The sequence below is a fragment of the Notamacropus eugenii genome, chromosome 5 (assembly GCF_028372415.1).
Source record: "Notamacropus eugenii isolate mMacEug1 chromosome 5, mMacEug1.pri_v2, whole genome shotgun sequence".
Taxonomy (NCBI): domain Eukaryota; kingdom Metazoa; phylum Chordata; class Mammalia; order Diprotodontia; family Macropodidae; genus Notamacropus; species Notamacropus eugenii.
The window spans coordinates 205,469,823-205,496,412 of NC_092876.1; the positions used below are offsets into that span (position 1 = coordinate 205,469,823).

Genomic DNA, 26,590 nt, shown 5'->3' on the forward strand with positions numbered 1-26,590 from the left:
GGTCTCCTGAAAATTAAAGATTAACCTCTGTCATCTGATCCACCCAGCAACTGTTAAGTTCAGTATTTTCAAAGGAAACAGTTAATTTTTTTCTTGCACAGAATTGAAACTATTCAGAGACTTGTTTGAATGCAGTGAGCTCCTTGCATACCTCTTTAGCATGCATGAGAAAAATACTACTTAATTTCACACTCAACTAATCCTTTAATAATTTTCTTTCAGTCAGAATGAAAAATGGTATTATTAATTTCCTAATAAAATAAAAAAAAGTTACAGAGAAGATGTTGCTAACCTTGGACCAGTTTCAATTTTTTTTTTTTTCTGAGAACACACCAAAGATTAAATGGCAAGTGAAAAATTGTCCCTTGGGAACTATTCAAGACCTTTTCTTACCATACTTTATTAGACTTGAATGAGCTGACACTGTAGTGTCTTTATCATGGTTTTTTTTTTTTTTTTAGACTACCTTCTTTTAATACCAACAGAGATGGTTTCTGGACAGATGTTATTTAAACACACAAACTATGTTCACAGTAAAATGAAACAATTTTATATTCTAGTAACATTAAGGATCTTGATTATATTGATACCCCCCTCCCCCAAAAGAAAGAAAAAATCCAGCAAAGTTACAGGTAAAGTTTAATTTTAAAGACGGCCATCCCCTCCCTCCAGGGGAGGATGAAATTAGATCCCTCGATTGCCTCAGTGGGCCGAGATATTGCAGACTTCATGCTAAAAACACCTGCCATTTGGAAACTCACTGAAAAATGGTCATGGTAGCTGCAATTCTGAAGTACAACCAAGAAAATTCAAAGAGGCATCCTAAGCCTCTACACTGAATTTCCTGTTTCCCACCAGTTTATGACCCTTAATGTTACTGGATGATAGGTTATGTTTATACCATTAAAAAAAAAAGCCCTCGTTAAAAGCACCCCCAGTGTCTTTTTTTCTGACAAATTTGGTGAAACCATTCTGAATGTTTTCACATACAAGCCTAAGTTAACTAACATAAAACACCTTTGCAATGGTTAAGCAGTATTTGTATACAGTATTTGAGGAAGTATTTTAAAAGGTTAAAAATACTTCCTTTTAGGATTTCCATTCCACCTTAGCGAACAATTACAGGAGTGCTTTTAAAGAGCATTTTTGCCTAGCAGAATTAAATGGTTCCATGAAACTCGTATAGTTTAATGTGTAAATCCATTCTCCACTATTAAATAAGCATATGTGTGACCCTCTATCACTGCATGCAAAGTGATGGCCTATTGGAGAGGATTCTTGCTAATTTATAAAGGGTTTGGGCCCAGAACACCAAAGAAAGCCCTACCCTATGATTTGCCTGTTCAGAGTCCTTGCAAATCTTTGAAAGAATAGCAAAGTCAATCAAGCAGTTCCAAATCTTCTTAAAAGATGATTTCACAAATTACAGAAAGAATATGTCACCCATAGCACATGCCAACTGACCTGGGTGGTGATTCATTTATGGTCAAAAAAACTATGCAAATGCATATCCACCCTCAAGCTAACATGTCTGATTTTTGTGGTGCCTTTCTCCATCTTTCTACATCAGGAAAGGACCCAACTGAATTCTTCTCTTTTCTGCAGGGAGAGCTGGGTGGAGGGTGGTGAGAAAGCAAGCCTTCCTTCACCCCCAGGTTGAGGCAATACATGCCAAGTTTCAGCCAGGAGCACATTTTTTATGGTCATATTAAAACCCTTTGAAAATAGGATTTTGTAATGGAAATGCTGACAGACCCTTGACTAGAGCAGGGCTCTCGGGCACCACAATAATGCTAAGAAAGATCTCCCTCACCACAATCTAAACTCAATACAGGGGATACAATTTTCTAATGTGGCCCATTGGCCAGCAAATAACAGTGATTTAATGTACTTGACCTGTGGTCATATGGTAGCACTGTGACCCCCAGAGCCCATTTTTCTTTTTCTTTTTCCTTTTTGTTCCCCTCCCTGGCTGAAATATGCCTCAAAGGGCAAAGGATTGCAATTTACCTTTCATTCATGGATATATTGCTTTCATTTCAACAGTGCTTGACAGGTTGGCTAACCACCACACGCTACTGTACTATCGTGCTGGGCTGTGGTGGCGGGCCCCATTGAATACAAGACGCCAGGCTTTTTCAGTAGTTTATTCACAGGGTTCTTGTTGCTTATTTTAGTTAAATGCACCACATGGAAAGTAGATGAAGGCTACTGTAAAAAGCAATAACATTTTTCAAAGACTTGAATCTCACTTTTCCCTCTAACAGTCTGGAGCAAATCACACATTGGTTGATTATTAACAAGTAAAACGGTTTCTGCTACAATGTAAAGAAAAGAAAATGTACGTGTTCATTAATATGAACAGTTCTCATCAACAAGGATGATTTACATGATGCATAAGAAAGCAGCTTTCCCTTAACTAGTACACTACTCAACCGCAAAGCAGAATCTCAGAACTCCCTTGGAAATGTCATATTGTTATTCCTGCGCTCAAAAGGGAAGACGGCTTCTGTCATCTATATCACCGCCATAAATGATTATCAAGGAACAAAGATCTGGAATCACTGGAAGAGTTCAAATTCCAATTTTTAACTACAGACTTACACTGTGATAATGGTATATCGGATTTCTCTGATTGGTGCAACAAAAAGAAAGATCAATTTGGTTATGGAAATTCCTTGCAGAACAACATATAGCTAAAAATGGAAAATCATCTAGGGATTTTCTGGAAACAAAATCAGCAAATAACTGGCTAAGAAGTGAAGCAGTTTGCATACACCAATGTAATTGGCATGCTTTGTGCTTTTCTGTTAACCCTCTAAGTACAGCTATGCTTTCTGGCTCCCTGGACCTAAGTAAATGCTAACCAAAATTGCATTCTGTAGGATTCTTCAATATTCCTTCTCGATAAATTGTGTACCTTTTCTTCCACAGTTTATTTAGCACATCACTCGGAAAGAGTTGAGATGTCCTGGGTGTCCCCAACACCATCAGATATCTGGGCTGCCCTGCATTTTGGGGGCTGTCTAGCAGCAATGTTTGGGTTTTAGGCACCAAAGCTGCATGCAGCCTACGGAATGATCCACAGACTTTGTTGATACAAAGGCTCCACTGAGTGGCTCACCTATTCTACACACTGGATGCTGCTGAAATACATTTAGTGCCAACCCCCAGAATAGAATTTATAAACCAAATGATCCCAGGGAAGAAAGGAAAAGCACATTTATTCTAGAGCAGACAGCTGTTTCGCCATATGATTTTTCCTATTCCAGTGTTAGGAGAGGCCAACGAAATGACTGTTTTTAAGTTTGTAAAAGTGTTTTACATCATTGGTCTAGAGAAGGCAATTCTTTCTCACCAGATCTGTGTCCTCAACTGCCACTTAGGCTACTGAAAGAAAAGGTACTACAATTTCTAATTTTAGAATTTTCTCATCCAAATCAAAGGTCTTAAATCTACTCAGAACCACACCAACAAGGATTTTTTAGGTTCTTTAACTGAGCTCTGAAAATACAAAGGGGAACCTTTTTATTCCTCAGCGACAACTCATTTACTTTAGCTTGTGATCACATATACTGTGATCTCTCTGACTCTTGAAAGAAAAAAAAAATAACTCCCAATAATGTGTACATTGCCGACATATGTCAGGATGAATCATACTAAACAAACTCAATAGTGAGAGAGTAAAATGCTTGGGACACAGTGTCACCAAAATCACTGCAATTTAAATATAAAAATATTAAAGTACTGACCACAGGGCATGGATGAGAGAGTACAAAGTATACTTTAAAAATCAGTATCTATTGAGGGGTGGGGGAAGACTTGAGAGTAGAGAAGTCAAACAAAATTTAGAACAAAATTTCTGTTACTTACACTATCTTTTAAAACCTTGGGGGAGAGCATCAAAAAAACCAAAACCAAAACCAAAAAAAAAACCACTGTGAAAAGCAATTAATGTTGCATCAGTCAATGTAAATTTCCTAAAAGATATGATTCACTGCTTCTCTCTTTACAAAATATAGAGCTGAAGAGGACCTTAGGAGGTCATTGGATTCATTCAGCCCCCTGCCTCCAAGCAAACAATGCTTCGTTTTCCTTTGAACACTGCAATGACTCATCGTAACTGAAACTTGGAAGTATGAGGTCCCCTTAGATTATACACTCTACTGGAAATTCACTAGAGACACTAAGTGAGAGGAATGCATTTGCTAAGAGGAATGAAAAACACAGGTTTTAGACAAGAATCAACCTGGCCCCGGGGAAACAAATGGGGAGGAAAAAAGAAAAGAAAGCAACATTTCTGGATGTGAACATTGCTGTCAGGTATGCCAGGAAGCCATAACTGGCAGTGGTTGTTATGCCCTCAGCAAGCCTCCTATCTAAGCCTTCCTAGATTGCTGATGTGTTACCAGGGAGAGCCTAGGTAGGTAGTCTAAAGCAATGCATGTGGTTTAAATAGTATCACCAATATTTTTGGTTAAAAAAGCATTTTTATTCTTTCTCCTTCTAAAGAAAACTCAGAATCATCTTTCTACTTTTTTCCTCCCCTTCAGCTAACCTTTACTACTGTCTTGCAAAGAAGGCAAGAGTCTCCCTCCCTTTCTCCTAGTTCCCCTATATATTGGTGGTTATGGTATATATACATCTCAGAGCAGGAGGAACCCAAAGTGCTGAAGAACCAGATCATTTTCCATCTTTGTGCTGGAAATTCCAGTGCTCCAGAAAAACTGGCAAGATTATTGCTTTTTTTCTACCAGTATTTTCTGGTTGTTTTTTTTTTTGTAGAAAAAAATGTGATACTGATTAGATCCTCACACACTAAGATAAAGATGGGATAGACCTATTCCCGAGAGTCTACATTGGCACTAGCAGCGGATGATGTGGAAGCAGCATTTACAGGGGCATCAGCACACCATCATAAGTAGACTTGTTGGGGTTGAGCACCACCTATTTCCCCTGACATGAACCCAATTCTCTCTCTTCTAGGAGCCAGACCCCATTGGGACTGACATCAATAGCTACCATAAATCCATTTACCTTTCTAAGAGGATTTTTGTTTTGTTTTGTTTCTTACACCCACCCATGTTAGTAAGCTGCCATTAGTAAACCCACAAAGAGGAAAGAGCAAGATTACATTCTGGACATCCAGCTGAGTCACTGACTGCATCACCTTAACTATCCAGATTGGCAGCACAGAAACATGTGCATCTAAGTCAAAAAGGCCTGAATAATTCCCTAACAAGGGCTTCCAATGTTAAAGAAATTGATGCATTCAGAGGGTTAACGTGTGCTATAGTGACATACTGCAGATCCTAGCTTGGCTGATGAAAACATTCATTGCTTCTATCTTTAAAAAGAAAAAAAAAAGGAATCGCAAAATAGACTTAACCCTTTGAGGATCCTATTAGCAGCAAATTGCCACCTCAACAATGAACGTGTCATCTTACTCATCATAAGGAAATGGGTTCAAAGTTACCATAAGCACACCTTCTTTTCTGTCATTCAAACATTTTAGTGCCAGATAGATCAGATGAAACTGTTTCACACAAGTTTGGAGAATTTAAGAGTCTCAAAGGGTTAAGTGAGGGCTGTGATTTTTGTAAAAGGGTTTGTTTGTTTGTTTGTTTTATTAAAAGGGCGAATTAGGTGAGCGAACAGTCTCCGATGAACTTGGTGAATAGTCTTCCGATTCAGAGTTGAGTTCAGGGGGAGCTTGTTGTGCCTTATATCGGCTCCTCACATCCGGGTTGCGTCTTCGTCGGAAAACCTGCCTCTCCTTATCAAGAGCGGTGGTCTGGCAGGGGCATAAAATGAGAAAGAATAAAATTAGGCTGGGCGAAATTCAAAATGAATGCACACCATCCCCCTTCTGGAGTCATTTGAGAGATATGAGAGAATATGCAGGCCTCGTGAACCTGTCCATTTTCATTCAGTCTGGTTGACAAAGCAGGTCATGCTGCTTCACAACTTATGAAAACACAGATCCTGGGGACTGAAGAAGCAGCCAGGGCATCATCAAGTGTGTGCAGCATGGATGGATGCCATATGCTTAACTTCTGGGGGACATTAGTTCCATATAGTCTGAGATTCAGATTTCAACTCAGCTACATACAGATTAACCTCTGCCCCATGTAGTCTAGCCTGAGAGTTACTGACAAACTCTAGCTGTAGGGCTGTCGGTGTGATATGACCTAAGGTGGGCTGTTGTAGGGTGTGTTCATCAACATTCTAGCTGATCAAGATGAAAGGTGATGAAACCATCAGACATGGCACCTGAGATATGAGCTCCTCCTCCAACTCTTTTACCGTTGTGCCTCAAGCTAAATGATCTGACTTTTTTTTTCTTTCTTTCTGTTTAGTTGTTGAGAAGGACCAGTGAATCTGATTAGAATTGGTTTAATATTAATGAGGCTAATTCTTGCCTGAAGTGGGACCACCCCCACTGATTCCACCTACAAATTATATGATCAAATCTTCCTTTTTGGAAGGTCTCTGTCATATTACATAGCTTTGAACACCCTGGCTCCCCCAGTCATTCTTGTCCTACTTGAACCTACTACCAAGTTATAAGCTCATGTGTGTGATAATTGGCTCCAGCCCTGGAAGTGGCTATGACATCAGAATTGGAACCTCATGACTTCACGAGAGATTTAACAGGTGTGGGAAGGGGAGGCTCAGTCTCACAAAGAAAGCTTAAACAGAGGAGAAGAGCAAGTAAAAAACCAAAGAAAAATATCAAATACACATAAAAGTTGAAAGTTTCCTCCCATGAAAGTCCTTTTTAAAAACGATGTAGCCTAGAGGTTATTGTTTTCAGGAGATTATTTTTCCTCTACTGGGATATATGCCACCATTTTTCCTCTTGAAAATTTACTGTTAACTTCTTCAAAGACCAGAGATAAATTTATAGCCAGACTGGTTCTGAGAACAAAGTAAGGTCTAAATCCCTCATACAACTGCAGAATAGCATTACTGCAATCTAAGATCTAAAATAGGGCAATCAAAGCCCCCAAATGAAGTAATAAAGAGAGAAGAGGAGACAGTGTGTAGAACGAGTACAGCAAATGGAATCGTTGGGCTGAGTTGCTCCTTTTTTCCCTATCTAGGCTCTGTATAACATTGTTAGGAATCAATGAGGAAGATAAACTTTAATAAGTCATGTCTAGTTTCTAAATAACAGGGCCAGAGTATTAACACAGTTGTTTACCTTTAATTCCTTTGCTACATTCAGCTTCACCCTCGTATATATTTCCAGCTCTTATGCTTACTGACTTTATGATCATTTTCTGGTTATCATAAGACCAAATTCCTAACTTTTATTTAAAACATGGTCAAGATGAGCCCGTGGCAAACTGAAAACCTACTGATTGTGTATATACGAGTGTTCTCAAGAAATAGAGGTCTATTTAGTCTGAATCGCATAACTATCATTCTGCACTTAATCCCAAAGTCAGACACACTCTCCTCTTGGTAATTAAAACATTTCTACTTAAAGCTTCTGGAGAAAGGAAGAAAAAAACGCACTGCTATAAAAACGGAATACCGATCTTTTGCTTTAAAACTGGATTCAGAATGGAATTTAAAACATAAGTAGATGGAAATACCAAATGGAAGAGCTAAAACAGGCTAGACAAACAGTAAGAAATAGGGGGAAATTTTGAGCTTTTAAAAATATCTGAGAGTAACTTTTCTTGAAGTAACTGGCATGGCCACTTTCCTGACATTACCTTTATTTCCCTTGGGTTTTCTAAACACTAAAAACCCTTGAATCTCTCTCCTCTTGTCCTACCCAGCTTTACCTATTGAAGTAAATTCCCATCTCCCCATCCCCCTGAGATTGACTGCCAGTCTCTAGGGCCCTGTATTTGTTTAGCACTCCTCAACCTTGGAGCAGTTAAGTTTGCTTTAAGCAATGGCCCTGATAGGTTTAAAGTTCAATCTCTTCTTGAGTTATTCTTGTTTCTTCCCTAATGTTCTTTTAACCCCATAAGGGGAGTTCTCTTTCCAATGCTTTAAGAGTGATGCTTAACAGTGGACAAAGATAAAAATTCCCTTCACACTGAATTTTGTTTATTTATTTCATTTCCGCAAACTCCATCCTTTTAATTTTTCTGAGACTTACAATTCAGCTTCTAGGTTTCCTCCCTTCCCCTTTTTTTTTAAGGTTCAAGGTTGTGTGATGATCCTATGTGATGGAAAATAGAAATCTGATTGTTGTCTTTTTGGTATCAGTCATTCAGCTGCCAACTCCCTTAAAGATTATCTGGTCTAATCTGTTAAGTGAGGCCCAAAGAGTTGTTAATCCAGTGGTACCAAACTCAAATAGAAAAGGGTCCCTGTGACTTTGAAAACCTCAAATTAACATCACCTATGTTGTATTGTATTTATGTTATATTTAACATTATGTTGTATTTAAATATTTTATTTCATTAAACATTTCCCACTTAACATTTTAATTTTGTTCTGTGCACTGGGAATTTTGCCAATTTTTTCATCTCCAGGTTAAGCTGTTGACCCAAAATTACACAACTAGCAGACAACAGAACCAAGCATCTGTCCTTCCTTAGATGACTAGTTCTGTCAATATCTATCTTCTTCTCATCCCTATACTGCCATGACCCTAGTTGAAACCCCCATTTTCTCTTGGCTTCCTCCTACTTTTCCAGTTTTCTTATACCTTACCTCCAGATCCTCTCAGATCTAGTGATTTGAGTCTGTTCTTTAAAGTAGACACATCATCTCCTGACTGTTTTCATTGACTGTCCCCATGCAGGAACCTTCTCACTCCTTACCCCTGCATCCTAGCTTCCCTGGCTTTCTTCAAGTTTCAGCTAAAATCTCACCTTCTGCAAGAAACCTTTCCCAGTTTTCCTTAATCTTAGTACCTTCCCTCGAAACCTTTCCATATTTATCTTGTGTATATTTTGTTAGTACATACTTGTTTGCTTGTCATCTCCCCCATTAGACTGAACTCTTGAGAGCAGTGACTTTTTCCCCCCTTGCTTGTTTCTTTGCCTTTTTTGTATACCAAGATACATAGTACCTGGCACATAGTAGGCCCTTTATAAATACAGCAGATTGATTAATCTTTCAGCAGGTCGTTTTCCTGCTCAAAGGTTGTTCATGGCTCCCTATTATTTGTAAGATAAAGTCCAAACTCTTTAAGCATTCGGTGCCATACACTGTGTGGCCAAAACCTACTTTTCCAGTCTTATCTCATGAATAGGAATCTTCTTTACTCCAAGAAGACTGTGATACTCAGAGTCCTCTGAATATGCTTGCTTATTTCTGCCCTATTATCTTCATGGTGACTACCAAAACAAAGTCTACCCCATAGCCTGTACACATTGGGCTCTGATTCACCTTTCCTGGTTTATCTTACTCTATCCCAGGGGTTCTGAATCCCCTGTGTATGTGTTGTGTGTGTACATGTGTTCTATGGACCTAGTTAGCAATCTGGTGAAGATTATGGACTCTTTCTCAGAATAATGTTTTATAAAATAAAATCTCTAAGATTACAAATAAAGTCAGTAATATGAAATGTGGTTATCTGTCTCCATTCATTCATCTATCTATCGATTATCTTTTTTTTTTTTTTTTTTTACAGAGTCCAGGTTAAGAATCCCTGCTCTAGCCAAATCAGTTACCCTCTGTATATGCCCCACATCCCTCTCTATTTCTTGAGCCCCTTGTCTCCCCATTTCTATTATAGCTATCTATTTTTCACACAGAATAGTATATAAGCCCCTAGAAGGCAAGGATTTCTGCCTTGAAGCCCTAGGGCCTAGCATACAGATGGTAAGGATAGGGACTAAACATCTAATATCATTGCTACAGGGAAGTCTGAGATAAGGAAACTCCAACTAATATCAGGTTGGCACCTTTTCCCTCTGTCTCAGGGAATCTCTTGGGGCAGCTAGGTGGTGCAGTGGATAGAGCACCAGTGCAGGAGTCAGGAGGACCTGAGTTCAAGTCTCACCTCAGACACCTGACCCTCACTAGTTGTGTGACCTTGGGTGAGTCACTTAACCCAATTGCCTCATCCTGGGTCATCTCCAGTCATCCTGATGAATATCTGGTCACTGGATTCAGATGGCTCTGGAGGAGAAGTGAGGCTGGTGACCTGCACAGCCCTCCCTCCCTCAAAACAAAGTCAAGTGCAAGTCATGTCATTATTTCTCTGATGGCATGGTCTTCTTTGGCAACGAAGGATGAACACACACAGGGAGTCTCTTAGAGTAGTTAATGTTTAAGTGACTTGCCCAGAGTCACTGAGCAGACAGTACCTGTCAGGGGCAAGATCTGAACCCAAGTTTTTCTGGCTCTGAGGTGAGCTCTCTTTCAACTATACATACAAATTCTCAGTATTACTTCTAGTTCTACTAAATTTTAACACATCTGTTGAACTGAATTTAAGACCTAGATCCAATGCTAACTCAACAATCAATTCTTCCCTGGCTCTACACTGATCTTTTCCTCTAATTTTATATCACATAAAGGTGGGTAAGGGAATAAGCATTTATATAGGACCTACTACATGCAAGGTCCTGTGCTAAACACTTTACAAATATTACCTTAAGTGAAACAACAGTCTTAGGAAGTAGGTGCTGTGATTATCCCCATTTTACAGTTGAGGAAACTGAGGCAAAGAGAGGCTAAATGACTTTCCCAGGGTCATACAGCTAGTAAGAGTCTGAGATTGGATTTGAATTTAGGTCCAATGCTCTATCCATTGCACCATCAGGTTGTCTGTAGACAAACATCTCTTACCAAAAAGCTGAGTTGTTTCAGTTGTGTTCTATGACTCCATGTGGTTTGCCATTTCCTTCTCCAGCTCATTTCACAGATGAGGGACTAAGACAAACAGAGTTAGGTGACCTTGACAGGGTCACACAGCTAGTAAGTATTTGAGGCCAGATTTGAACTTAGGTTCTCCTGTCTCCAAGGTCAGTGTTCTATCCATTGCACCACCTAGCTGTCCCTACATGGTCTACTTTGTATTATATTAAGCTATGTGCAAGTCTTCTCATACCTACACTAGGCTGTAAGATCCTCAGGGGTAGAGACTATGTTCTAGATACCTTAATGCCTCACTCATAATAGGTTATTCATGAATATCTGTTGAAATGTTGAGTCATGCCCCACTCATCATAAGTATATAGAAAGTGCTTAATGACCATCTAAATAAATGAGAACCTGAGTTTCAGATGGTGTCACATTGTCTTATATGTTACTTTAAGTCTTGACATGACTACTGTCCCAAGGCACTATCATAAACATAGAATTGGGCTATGTATTTCTGCTCATTCGATGGATCCAAGAAGTTGGTTACACATTTCATCTATTTATACAGTAAAATGGCTTTTAAAATATAAGCTATATTCATTTTCTTTTACAGTTGAATATCTTTTCATAGGCACATCAGAACAGAGAAAATAGGACAAAATGAAGAAGATAGTCATGCCCTGGTAAAATGAATCCCTAAAAGTACTATCATGCCAAATATTTAACGGAGCTCATTTGAAGGCATTTTCCCCAAAATCCATTAAGCTGTAACCACACTGGGCATCTGCACTGCAGCCAGTAATAGAGGCAAGATCATTTAAATTCTGGATCTCCTAGCAAAAAAATATCTAAGGCACACACATCCATCTCTCTCTCTCTCTCTCTCTCTTCCTCTTTCTTTCTTTCTCTCTCTCTCACTTTTCTGATTTGGGCAATACAGAACTAGAGTGGATAGACTCCCTCCATTTGTGTGCCCCTGAAAGTTATACATTTGGTATAAGCTCAATATTTAATTATTTTATATTGCTTAATAAAATTACAATTTTTCAGTTTCTTAGCAGAATTGAGTAATCGAAGGATTCAAACTCAGTTCATCTGATTCCTAATCTAACACTCCTTATCTGATCTACTATAAGTCTATATGGTATTCTACATAATTCTGACATAAATCACAGTTTATCCTTGAAACAATTTTTTTTAACAGCAACATTCTTCTAGTGATGCTGTGTGGTACTGAATCATGGATTATCACAATCTTTAAGAGATCAAAACTGAGGTTAACTCCAGTGGCAATGTAGAGATACATAGAGGGCATGAATAGTACAGCATATTATAAATGATGGATTGCACATACAAAGCAGCCCAAAGGACCATGATACAGGAGATTTATGACCACAGAAGGAGATAGGATGGTTATGTATAAATATTAAGATTGAGGGCTAACTGATGGACAGTCAATCTGCTGCATTATTTACCACAGGATGTCAAGAAATCCAAAAGGCACCCAGCATACTAGACGGATGTCTGTATAGAATTTATGGGACTACGCAGACGAGAGTCAGACAGGATGAGAAAGCAGGCATGGATCTCAATTTGTACCATTGTAGGTGTGACCTATATCAATGATATCATAGATCCACTGAAGTATTACCTGGTTGAAAGGTTTATTGGTGCATAAGAACCAAATGAATGGGTTATGCAATAGATTTAGATTTATCATACATTTCTTTAGTAAGTTATGGCATCACTAACAATTCACAAGGGGACCTGAAATCTTCTTAAAGAATTTTTTGTAAGACTTCTGAAAGTATAAATCTCCAGCTTGTGTGATAACATTTCAGTGCCAATTCTCAACTAAGATAAGGTAAACATGAGAAACTCTTGGGAATCAGAGTTTACTACTGTTACCTAAATGAAACTTTAATTTTGCTATTTTAAAATAAGTCGGTAATAGCATTAGTTATACGATGTCCTAGGATACAGTCATAATAACAGGTCAATAAAACCCATTAAGCAGAATGTTGGTGTTCAATTGTTTCAGTCATGTCTGACTCTTTGTGACTCCATTTGAGATTTTCTCGGCAAAGATCCTGTACTGGTTTACCATTTCCTTCTCCAGCTCATTTTACAGATGTGGAACTGTGGCAAGCAGGATTAAGTGACTTGTTCAGGGTCACACAGCTAGGAAATGTCTTAGGACCAGATTTGAACTCAGGAAGATAAGTTTTCTTGACTTCAGGCCTGGTACTCTATCCACTGTGCCACTTAGCTGCCCATTAACCAATATGAATATTTGATTTTTTAAAAAATTATGGGGAATAACTTACTTTGATATGGATGTTTAGCATAGAAAAAGCATGAACTGTGTAATAAAAAATGAATAAGTGGCTGTCTGGGGGAAAATAAAGCTAATATGAAAACTGAAGAATAACATAAAGTCAGTTATTTTAATGCCTTGGTGGATTCACCAACACCAGTGGATTTCTTAAACAAATGAAGATGTACTTTGAAAACAATTCAAAAGGCAGTTTTTCATGACTGATTCTATTACCAGGAGATTTACATAATAATAAATTCCTGTAATGTAACTGGCTGATAGCCTATATTGTTACAATAAAATTTCTATCAGATTGATGGCTTATTAAAAAATGGCTTGCATTTTATGACACATGACATTTTGAAGACCATAGTTGTGTATACAGGAGGTAGATTTTGAGATAGAAGGGATCTTAGAAACCATCTCGTCCCATTCCCTCATTTTACAGATGAAGGAACTAAGGTGCAGAAAAAGTGACTGGTTTGCCAAGGTCACAATGCTACACAACCTCATACATCCTTATAATAATCTTGTGTTGGAGGTAGGGCAAGTTCTATATTATTATTTAAATATTACAGGTAAGAAAACTGAGACCCAGAGATGTTAAAGGGACCTTCTCCAGGTCATATGGCTGGTTAATATTAAAGTGAAATTTAACTTTTAGATTTCCTTCTCTCCTTCATTGTCCTAGTGACTATACTGTTCTCTATCTGACGAAATCCTTTCCATCCTACAAGACCCCTCTCATCTGCCTCCTCCATGGAGCCTTCCTTGATTCTTCCTTCTTCTCCCCTTCCTCAAAATAGCTGTTATTAAATCCTCTTTCATGTGATCTTATAGCATTTTTAGCTTCTCTTAAAATTTGGATGGAGAGAAAATTTAGCAGGGATAAGGAATCCATGAAGCAGTGGAATTATTTGACTTTGCACTGTATCTTTCCATTGGGTTGGAAATAATGACCATATTTTACAAAATTACAACCTCAAACAGTGGGAATTCAAATATGTGCAACTGTTACTTCGTAGGATACATTATTTTTACTAACTGGGACCTAGCTTAATTCAATTTCCTCACTTCTAATTTGTATTAATTTGTGTGCCTCACATCCACTCCACTACCCTCTAGTAGGCTATAAACTTCTTGAGGTCAGAAAACCATCTTATCTCTGTGATTCTCTCAGAACTTAGTTCTGAGAGAATCACAGCACATCAGGCTTCAAGGATCTGTGATTCTGTTGGATTGTAGAAGCAAATCAGAACCCCTGGGGCCTTGGTACACTAACTATGTGTGGTAGAAAAATTAATTACCATATAGCCAACAAAATAATGAACTTCTTCAAATTTAGTTAATGTGGTCCCTGGATAACCAGATGTAGTCTATTTTGGGGTTTGACCTTGAACCCCTTCTGGATGGGTAGACACTGCTGGAGCTTGCACTCTAGCTTTTGAGAGTCCAGGGACACCTCTGTACCATGATGAGGACTAGTAAGTGTTTCCTTAGAATGAAGTACTGCAAAACTAGAGTTACTCCATCATAATCAACATTTAACTTTTTGGTGTTTATAGGCCTTCGGTAGTCTACATGAATTGCTCTGGAATCTTTCAGAACTTGCTTTTGGCATTACATTTGGAAATCTTATTCACATACATAATACATCTTATATGTACTGCATACCTCCCTAATATATAGAGGGGGGAAAAGGCAGTCATGGCGTACACAGAGGGGTGGACCTTGGAGTATAAGTTTAAAAGTCCTTGTGTGTACTAGCTATGTGACCGTTGCTATGCCACCAGGCAATTCTCTAAGAGTCTAATTGATGGAATTGGCTCTCTGGGTCTAATTTCCCTCTTCTGCCCAAGTGAGGAAAGCATTTGGGCATGAGTAAAACACAAGATAAGATATGTTTTAGCTATGTTTTTGTGATCTGACTTAGCTAACATTTCTCTAACACCTGCCATTTTAACTTGATTCCTTCAGAAAAGTACTAGACCAAGTCAGGAAAAGATTACTGTACTGCCACTAATTGGCGATGTGGTCTTGGCAAGTCACTTAATCCTTTCTGAACCTCAATTTACTTCTTTATAAAATGAGAGGATTGGACCAAAATATTTCTAAGGTCTCTTTCTGCTGCAAAATTATAATAATTATTAAAACATCATCATCTATCTACTATGCACCTCGCTAATCTGTTTTCTTAGCAAAAATTGTAATTCTCAGCCTTCAGGCCACAAGCATTTCTGCTCTGGGATGCATGCAAGATTTGCAGTAGGAACAGCCTCCTTTTAGTTATGAGGCAATGTTTTCTGTCATGTCAGTAATTATTGGATTTAAGTAACTGCATTTTTTCAGAAGCAAATAGTGAGTTTTTTCTTTTTTTGCTTCCTCTTAATTTATTGCTAGCCATCAAAAAATCTTCATTTCATTAATAAAAGAACATTATTGTGCATTTTGCTTTTTAGTCCATCCATTATTCATACTACCTAGGAGACTGAGCTGTAGATGCAGATGTTCATGCATTAATCTAAGAAACCCTTTCCTTCATTCCCAGTTCTCTCTCACTCTGTAGGGACATGGTTGCAATTTGCTTGCCATTTTGGAAATGCTTTGCTTGCTGGCAAAATGAAATTGACAAATCTATCCAAATTTCTATCCAATTCATTTTCCACTTGGCTTATAATTGTATTTAAAATTATATATACATGTTTTATATAACTTATATATAATATGTTGTATATAACATATATAATATGTATATATGTATACATATATATATTTATATTTGAGACTTCAGGTCATATGGCTAGTTAATATTAAAGTGAGACTTACCCCTTCGATTTCCTTCTCTCCCTCAGTTGCTGTATTGACTATACTGTTCTTTATCTATCTGTTGAAATCCTCTCCATCCTATAAGACCCCTCTCCTCTACCTCCTCCACAGAACCTTCCTTGATTCTTCCTTCTTCTCCCCTTCCTCAAAACAAGTGTTATTGATTTCTCCTTCAGGTGACCTTATAGCACTTTTAGCTTCTCTTAAAATTTGGATGGGGGGAGAACTTAGTGGGAATAATGAATATGTGTGTATATATACATATATATGTATATATACACATACACACATACATATATACATACACATATAGACACCATATATATGTATGTGTATGTGTATGTGTGTATATATATGTATATGTATATATATATGTTTGTATATATATTTATTAAAGAGAACAACCAAATCCTAGCTTTTCCCTCTTCCCCCATCCACCCCCTCACTCCTTGGGATCTTGCCAGGGATGACAATGTATATCCATGTAAATGATATAGAATTTCCAGTAGTAAAGGTGGTCGTTAATGCAGTAAGCAGGGAGATTCTACAGAATGGAATTGAGAAACCTTCTAACCTGGTTTCTAGATACAGAATTATTAGCCCATTTAGTCTTTTGATTAGTTTCAGGACTGGTGATACTGTCTAAAAAGTCATACTTCTCAATATGTTTTCAAAACTGTCTTTTAGTCACAGCCCTCCTTCACCTAGAGTCTCAAATGGGCTAAAATGTGTGATCATTTTGTGACATAAATTAAGTGGATGATGAAAATGACAGTCATTGATCTTCATTAGTGATATCTGGCGAGTTCTGAGCTCATCTTCAGAAGAGAAAGGTCACAAACTTGTTTCATCAAGAGCACTGGGTGTTCTAGAAATATATTAAAAACTAAATTGGAATTTTCAATTTGTTCCTACCTTATTATTCATAACAAAAACCCCCAAAGAACCACGTGTACCTTGCTTTAAAAAAAAAAACTCATGAATTATTTAGCTCATATTATAACGATTATTTTACAAAAGCAGGTAAATCAAAGGTTCTTTGGTATAGTGACTTCTAAAAGTTGACAACTTATCAAGATTTGATTTACTCCTAACTGCTCAGGGATGCATCTACTGTTAAAGGTGCTACAAACTACAAAAGGAACATGGGTTTTGGAGTCACAGGAGCTGTGAATTCTAGACGAGTTTCTTTACTCCCTGTGACCATGAGCTGGGTCAGTTCACTTCTCTGGGCCCATTTCTACTCTGTAAAATGTGGGTATTAGGGCAAAATAACTTCAGAAGGTACTTCTAGCTCCTAATTTAATAACAGCTAGTATTTACAAAGTACTTTAAGATCTGTGACTCTGGGCAACTCACAACCCTATTTGCCTCAGCTTCTTCATCTGTAAAATGAGCTGGAGAAGGAAATAGCAAACCACTGTGGTATCTCTGCCAAGAAAAGTCAGACACGACTGACAAAGGACTGAACAGCAGAAGCTTTGTAAAGCACTTCATTAGGTGGCGCTGTGGTGCTCAGAAGGCTGAGCTTGGAATAGGGAAGACCCAAGTTCAGTTCTGCCCTCCGGCACGTAACTAGCAGTATGACTCTGAGCAAGTCATTTGACCTCTGTTTGCCTCAGTTTCCTCATCTGGAAAATGGAGATGGTAATAATAATAGCATTGTCTCGCAGGGTTGTTGTGAGGATCAAATGAGATATTAATTGTAAAGCGCTTAGCACAATGCCTAGCACATAGTGAGTACTATATAGGTGTTAGCAGTTATTATCATCATCTCATTTGATACATTGATTATCTTTAACTTACAGATGACAACACTAGAGCTGACTTGTCCAGGGTCACGCAGCTGGCAAATGTCTGAGACAGGATTTATGTTGAGGTTTTTTTGACTCTCAGGGCAATACTTCACCACACAGAAGGTGAGATAACTGCTTTCTGCACAGATGCTCTAAGAAGAGTTTCTACACAGTATTCCAGAAGCAAGCCTTTTGAACAGTATTTTCAAGTATATTTACAGGGTTTAGTTAAGTTATTTGAGGTCATAAATTCTTAGTAAAACTAAAAAGGAAAATACATTACAAATCACCTGGGGGATGTGATGCTTTACTTTCAATTATCAATGCCCATGATTTTGGGAAAGATGGTTTTTATAATAACATTCCCATAGATGATATGGATTAGATTATTCCAAATTTTCAAAATTTAGTGATTTCACTTATAAAATTTTAATGCACACAAAATTTCTCTGTTGAGAACTACTGAACTGTGCAACTAATCTATTTCACTCCCCACAGTAAACTCAACAATTATAACTGAATTTTACATATGCTGCCTTTTTTTTTTTTTAGAAAAGCCTTACTAAGTTTGTTAAAGTGTTTTATATATATTACCGCCTTTGAGCTGCACAGTAATCCTATGCAGTAGGACATATTCCAGGCATTGATATTCACCCCATGTTATAGCTAAGGAAACCGAGCTGGAGAGAAGCTGAGTGACTTGCTCACATAGTTCCTAAGTAGGTAAAGCAGGGTTTGAATACAGGTCTTCCTGGTTCCAATTCCACTGCTCTACCCACTATATCATGCTCCCTTTAAATAAACATTTATTAAGTTCTTATGCTTTAAAGACCCCTGAGCTAGCCTTGGAGGTCAGTATGAAGTGAAACATTGTCCTTACCTCATGGGGCTTATATTTGATATTATATGGCCCAAATTATAAGTGCATAAAAGAAGTACCATGTGGTAGCTATGCAAAGTCTGAACAAGGAAAGGTAATGTCTAACTCAGAGAGGAGCAATTGGGGAAGGCTTCATGGAAGAGTGGGCAGGGGAGCTGTATCTTGAAGGAAAGGTAAGATGACAGTAGTATGTGTTTGTGGGGGCTGTGGTTGGGATAGGGAAAGACATTCACAAAATCTCTGGGATCCACAAGAACAGAATGGCTATGAAGGATAGGGATTAGTCTTTTTTGGACCACAGAATGTATGGCTGGGAGTTGAAGGAATTAACACTGGAAAGGAAGGGTTTGAATGACAGGCAAAGGAGTCAGGAACTTTATTTGGTGGGCAAGAAGGGGGCCATTGAAGGAATATGAATGCAGGAGTGATGCTATCAAATCAGTGGAAGTGCTTTCTCAATACTAGGGCTATATAAGAAGGGGAGAACTAGTGCTAGAGAGACAAGTGAAGGGATTCCCAAAGTAATTCTGGTGAGTTGCAATGAGTGCCTGGGCTACAATGGTGACAACAGCACTTAAAAGGGGACAATGAATGTGAGGGTTTATGTAGATAAAATCAACAGGACTGGCAACTGATTGGATCCTGGAAGTGGAGGAGGAGAAGAAAGCATTGAAAGGTCAATGGCCAGAATTGAGTAAATGGTAGTTCTTTCAATATAAATAGGGAAGAATGAAGAATAGTTATTTGTTTTTTAGAGACATATGAGTTTGGTTCTGGATATGGTAAGTTAGAATACCCAGGTGGAAAAATCTGATAGTGAATAGGCAATGTGGACCTGGGGTGTAGAGAAGGAGGTATCCAAGTAGAGGTGAAAGTTAAAATTGTGGAAGGGGATAAGACTATAAGGAAAAGAATTTAGATGAAAAAGTACAGAACTTTGGGCATCATCATTAGGGGGTGAGGAACAGGAAGATGAGTCAAGGAACACCATAAAGGAGTGGTTAAAGAGTAAGAAGCATCAGGACAGAGTACAAAGAAGGGGACAGTCAACCATGTCAAGAGATACAGTAAAGTTAAGGAGGCTAAGGACTGGGAAAAGGTCATTGGATTTTATATTAAAGAGGTCATTGGTGACCTTTGAGAGAAAAATTTCATTAGAGTAACAGGCAGAAATCATATCATGAAGGCTTTAAGATTGAATGACTGCTGGGGAAGTGTAATTATTGGGTATAAACTTTTTAAAAAATGTATTAGTGAAAAAGGATGAAAATGTCATTTCCCCTATCTGATGATAATCATCTTGCCATATGCCTTACCCCTCCTAAACTTATTCATTGTCCTCACCTAGACCTCCAGTCTCTCTACCCCTCAGTATTACTTCTTCCCTCTCCAATCTCAACCCAATAAATAGCCATTTCAACTCTACACTGTCCTCTGCTCTCAAATCCCTTAACCCCATGTTCGTGCACCACTTATCTCTTGCCAGACTTTAGTTCCGCATTGCGTCCACTATCCTCCTCTGCTCTCACTAGCTGCTGAATGCAAGTAGAGTTAAGTCTCACAATCGTACTGAATAGGAACATCATAAATTGATGTCATCCAACCTTAGTTGAGTCCTCACTACATCAAAGTAGTCCTCTCTAATTGATTCCCTATCTTGATCTCCACAGAAGCTCTTCCAAACTTTTCCCCCCTTCCTCACAAGTCCCCCAACCTGAACATACATTTCAGCTGAGGACTTTGCCCTTACTTTGCTAAAAGAAAATTTGAGGCTCCCTTTCCCCCCATTTTCTCCATCTCAAAATCCCTTATCACTGTCTCTTACCATCTCTTCCTTTCCTCTAGGTTTTGATAAAGAAGTAGCCATTTTCCTTGCCAAGATCAACTTCTCTACACTTGTTTATATCTATCTTTTCTTGTCTTCTCCAGCTAATTGTATCTCCTGATCACTGCTTTTCTCTCTTTCAAAGCTTCAGCTTCTCTATCTACTGGTTCCTTCTCTACTGCCTTCAAGTACACCTAAGTCTCTCCCATCCATAAAATACCTTTATTAAACCATACCATTTCCTCAGGCTATCCTATATCATTCCTCCATTTCTTAGCCAAACTTCGTGGAAAAATTTGTTTCTACTTATTGCTTCCACTTCCTTTCCTGTCCTTTCTTAACTCTGCAATATGCCTTCTGCTCTCATCACTCCACTGAAATCACTCCAAAGTTACTGCCAGGTCTTCATGACCAAATCTGATGGTTTTTTCCCAGCCTTCATCACTCCAAACCATTCTCTGGTTTTTCATAACGCTGTTCTTTTCTAATTTGCCTTGTACTTGTCTGACCACTTTTTTTACAATCTCTTTTATTGACTCATCATTCATATTATGCCTCCTAAGTGTGGGTATTCCCCAAAGTTCTGCCCTTAACCCTCTTCTCTTGGTAACCTTTTCTACACACTCTGTCTTACTTCAACAACAGCCACAAGTTTAACTATATGAATGACTTTCAGATCTATATAAGTGGATGAGAGGTGGGGAACCTGTGGTTTCAAGGCCACACTTAGCCCTCTAGGTCCTTAAGTATGGCCCTTTGACTGAATCCAAATTTCACAGATAGAGGGCCACATGTGGCCTTGAGGATTTAGTTTCCCAACCCCTGATCTAGACCCAGTCTTTCCTCTGACTTTGAATTTCACAGTAACAACGGCATATTAGACACTTCCACTTGAATGTCCCAGATATCGCAAACTTATTAATATCCCCCTCCTCAAATCCTCTCCCACTGTATAAACTTCTTTATTTCTGCTGAATATATCACCATTTTCCTAGTCTCTTGGGTTTGTGACCTTGGTATTTTCCTGGACTCCTTACTATTCTGAATGTCATATATACAATCATTTGTCCACCATTCTATTCTCTCCATTTACACAGCTACCACCTTAGTTCAGGTGGTTATCACCTCTCACTTGGATTATTGAAACAACCTTCTAATTGGTTTCCTAGCCTTAAATTCCTCCCTACTCCTATACTACACACTATTGCTAATTTTCCGTAAGCACAGATCTGTTCCTATTACTTCCTTATCAAGTCCAGTGGTTTCCTATTGCCTCTAGGACAAAAAAACCAAACACCTTCCCCCCACTTAGGGAACTTTTACCCTAATCCCCACCCTCTGGCCATTTCACAAGCTCAGAATTCAACCTCTCCTTACCTCTAGTTCACAGAGTGTCTTTTTTCCTTTAAGAAATAGCTCCAAAGACCATTTTCTACATAAAGCTTTTCCAGATGTCCTCAGCTCCTAATGCCTTTGTGTATATATGTACGCATATTTATTCACTTTATATTTATGCTGTTGGTACTTACATATACTTAGATATATGAGAATTAGAAACATAAACTACTTCTAAGTAGGGATTGTTTCATTTTTTGAACTTGTATCCCTGGCACCCTTTAGGATGCTTTGCACATAGTAGGGACTTTAATAAATACTTATTGTTTGACTAATAGTTTAGAACAGCTAAGGCTCTACAGCATCAATTTAGAAAGGATGAAATCAGCCTGATTATGTGACTTTCTCTAGCAAGACTTAGTAGCTTGAGGTGGGCATGGACTAGTAATAAAATGGTAGTTACTGCCTAGGTTAAGAATGGCACGAAGACAAGTGGGCAAGCCATTCTGGACTGGCTGTCCAATGGATCACTGGAATAGTTGATAGTGAGATTAAAGATTAATAGGGAGGCAAGTGAAAACCAGAGTGGAGAAGATAGACTGGGATAACAGGAAGGAACCATGGGACCAGTGGTTTACTATGCAGGAGAAAGATAAGGAATATGAGTGAAGGAATGGTAGTGGTAAAAGAAGTAGAACCAAATCCCAAAGCTCAGAATCCTATTGTATTATCCAGGGATATTTACGAAGGATGGTAACATCTTGGGTATAAACATGCTGGTGTGGGGCTAAAATGGGTTGGAGATAATGGCTATTCAAATCAAATTGGGTGAATGGCTATGAGAGTAAGCATAGCAAAGTGGTCACCAACGTACGTTTGACATTTTGTAGGATGACAGGAAATGAGACAGATTGGGGATAGGGTAGACAGAAAATATTATCCAATGTGCTCAAGTCATTGAAAAAGGGAAGATATTAACCTAGAGGCTGACAAATGACAGCAGTAAAGAAGGGGAGAGGGTGCATTAATTACAAGAATTTTGAAGGAGGAAAGCCTATTTAGGGAAAATGGTGTGAATATGCCTTTAGGGAATGAGAAGTATGTCAGCCCTTCCTCTTGCCAGTAAGTCTTGTAAAATAGAACAAGGAGTAACCTGCCCTGGAGAATTGCAAGGGATGTAGTACCCCAAGGGGAAATCGAGATTTTACTTAAAAGGAGGAGACAAAAAGTTCTCCAACGAAATGAAAGTATTCTAATTTCTATGGACGTGTTCTTTGGCATTTGCTATTATCATTTCATAATGATAACAAGATGAGCTTTTTTTCTACAAGAACACTTATGATACAGGCTCTATTGTGCCATTAGACAAGCTATTTCTGTGGATGTTAAAAAATGTACAAAAAAATAAACAAAAAAATCTTACATTTTGCTTTTAAATCTGAGAGAAGAAAGCAAAGTTTGATCCACAGCTGAAAATCAGAGATGATTCTGGGCAATTTTGAATCAATAATAGGTAACCAAGAATCTCAGAGAAAAACACAGTATTTTCACATACATAGTACTTACGCCCAAAGGATTAAGAACTGGATTCCCATGGCAACTGATTGGCCCTAGCAACACACAATTCAAAGAAAAGACATCTTCAAATTACTGGGATCCCTATAAAGAAGGGCTCTCAGAAAATTGTGAGTAACCTATTTGATTTGTTAAAATGCAATGCAGATGTCTCACCATTCCAGCATTTCTTTTATTGAACATTCAAGGCCCTGTAAGTTGCAATAAGTGGTGCTTCTGACCCCTTTAGGCATCTCAGTCCAATAACTAGCTCTTCAGTATCAAGGCCCAGCTGCAAAACTAAACATTTCTCCCTGTCTTGAGACTTTGTCTAGAGCCATAATTTGGCTTTGAAAGTTAATGCTTCCTTAGAAAGCAGCGACCCCCACCAGTCTCTTCCGACTCTCCATTTTCCAGGGAGCCAAGATTAAAGCCCCCAAACTTCCTGTTACAGATTAAGTCCCAGGGGAGGGAGATTGGGAAGTGCCCGTGCTTATGCAGAGGCATCTGTATTTCCAGCAGTGCCCTGACATTCAGCAGGGAGCTCCTTTCCTAAAAAGCTAAAGAAGTCCAAAGCAAATAGTTCATTGCAACTTTTCGACTTGGGATTGGATGTCCAGTAGCTGGCAACGGAGCTGGCCATAGATCTGTTCTTTTGTAAAGCTGCAAAGTCACGCTGCTTTACGAGAACCACTCTTTAAAAGTTGCACGGGGTAAGATGCATTTTTTTCTTGACCCCATCCATACCTTTTAACAACAGAGCATGACAACATTTAATAGCCTCACAAAAAAGACACACTACTGCTCTAGCCCAGCCTCATCAATTGTATTTTACTATAATCCACCAATATAAGACACACATTTTGCTGGGGATATATTTAGGAATTGAACTACCATCAGTGTTTTGATCTCATTTAATGGTTCTGTCCGTGTCTTATTTTTGTATTTGCTTCATTTAATTGGGTTGCCAGGATTCTAGTATTTTTGCTATTCTGCATGCTGAAGACACTGTGCATTATAATACCACTCCATTTACCAGGCTACACCACCTGCCACGGTGTCAGATTTACTTGAGAGATATATAAATGTGTGTGACTACTTCTCTCTCTCTCTGGAGAGAAAAATATTCTCAAGAAGGGGAAAATGTAACAGAACAGAAATGCTCTCTCTCTTTTAGTAGTTCCACAGTCCTGGAACATAGTGGCAATTTCAACATCAAAAGTCCAGAAATGGGACAAGAAGCTCATTACAGGGGTGATGTCTAGCCTATGAGCAGGGGAAAGAAAGGTCTCTGGGGTTAATTTGAGGAGTTATACTGCAGCTAAGGCTCACCCAGCTCCCAACACGAAACAATGCCAGGTGCTCCATTAAGGAGCAGGAGAGACAGAAAAAGAGGGACATGGTTCTCCCCTGCATCTACCAACAAGTAAATGAGGGGAGAATTCAAATTCTGGGCATACAGAGGAGATGATTGTACACCATGTGCAGTGATGTGAGCTGTTTATCAAAGAGTAGGAATGAACTCCCTGGTGTTTTGCTTATAGAAGGCTACAACAGCTACGAGCACTTGTAAACATAACAATCACCGAGTGAAAATGTTCTTACTGTAATGATTGTTTATGTTAGAAAGTTGGCTACCATGGTGGTTAGACAAATGCTCCCACTTCCATCGAGATAAAAGGCAAGCATTTGCAATCAGTTCCCATCCAGCATTTGCTCTGTGGCTAAACAGCCTTATAAAACTTCCTAATTAAGCATATTTGCCTATGAGTTTTTAGCATCATTTTCCCAATTTAGCTTTACACACTGGGTGCACTGTTTAGAACAGCATTAACTATAAACATTGTTGTTACTGCCCCCAGCTGGAAAACTGAGCAGTTTATGTATGGTGGAAAGAAGAGATTATCACCCATCTGCTCTAGCCCATTATTCAAGGATGTGTCATTTTGTCAGCTGATGGAAACCATTACAAGCATTTTAGTCAAATGGCCTCTTCTATATTATAGTATTTATTTATTTCCTGGGTGACTTCCTCCTGCCCTTTATCTCCGCCCCCCCCATCCCAAATCGAGGTGATGCTAAAGATCTATTAGAAACAGCATGCTATACTTGGCTATTAATATTGACTTTCAGGTGCTGGAAGCTTATACTCTCTCTGGAACTAGCAAGATTTCTATTCATAAACTTGGTTTTATATATATACATATATATGTATATACACATATACATACATCATCTCTCTCTTTTTTTAAACAGTGGTTGTACTCTTTAAAATTACTTGTCTGTTTCTCTCCTATGAATTGCTAATGCATTTGAGGGAGAATTTAGGTGCAGTTAAACACAGATATGTTATTAGTGATGGAGCATAGTGAACTCACAAGTGAATTCACCAGAAAACAAAAGTGGTTTAAAGCCATGCTCTCCTCACATCTATTTAAGCTACTTCACTCCACTGACTAAAGACTGCATTGACATATGGGCATATTAGCCCATGAGGGGCAAATAACACTTCATTGTAAGACCGATGGAAAAAATATTATTGTGTCTATTTTGCTTTAAATTATGAAGTAGGCATGACTGGAGTATTTTTCCGATTGTCTGTCAAAAGAGCCTTTTATTGTTCTCCGAAGCTCCCTGGTTAGACTATTTAATTTTGGAGGGAAAGTTGGTGATAATCACTTAGAGGTAATAATGATAGCAGGGCTGCTATTTTTAGGCGAGATTGTTGTCCTCTAATTCGTGAAAAGAGGTCAGGCAGATTAGACAATCCTGCAAACATTTGAAGATGAATACTTTGCTACACAAATACAAGGCTGGTATTGAACTTAGATATTTTATAGCTTTTTATGGATATCCTTCCACTTCCATTAAAAAGAGGTACAGGGGAATGATATTCACCAGGGATTCTCATTTAGTTTCTCAAGCCATCAAAAGCCAATCCTCCTCATGGACCACTTAGAGGAACATAAATAGCAAATAGCCCCTTGAAGGAAATGCCAGAGCAAGCTGCCTGGCATAGAAAATGATTCTAAGAATATCTGTCTCAGCAGAATTCTTAACCCAGTTTTTTTTTTTAAAGTTGATACCTCCCAGAGTCCCCTTTGATTGAAAAGATCAAATCACCTAAAATAATCAACCCCTGACAGTTACAAAATGTTCAAATAAAAATCATGCAATAGCTACTACACAGAGGGTTTTCAAAAGGAAAAAAGGTAACAAAAAATGTGGAGGGTTTGAAAAACACAAGCTTACCAACACACACAATGCATCGT

General features: G+C 38.4%; 1 protein-coding gene across 3 annotated transcripts in view; it reads right to left on the reverse strand.

Annotated features, from left to right (window-relative positions):
• Positions 1-4,832: 4,832 nt before the first annotated feature.
• Positions 4,833-26,590, reverse strand: part of DCLK1 (doublecortin like kinase 1) — a 405,519-nt gene continuing 383,761 nt past the window's right edge. For 2 of the 3 annotated variants that reach the window (XM_072611906.1, XM_072611907.1), the window contains one exon: positions 4,833-5,794. In XM_072611906.1, coding sequence (XP_072468007.1) covers positions 5,630-5,794 — 165 coding nt within the window. In that variant the 3' untranslated portion in view covers positions 4,833-5,629. The remainder of the gene's footprint in view (positions 5,795-26,590) is intronic. The other variant, XM_072611909.1, reaches the window with a different exon arrangement.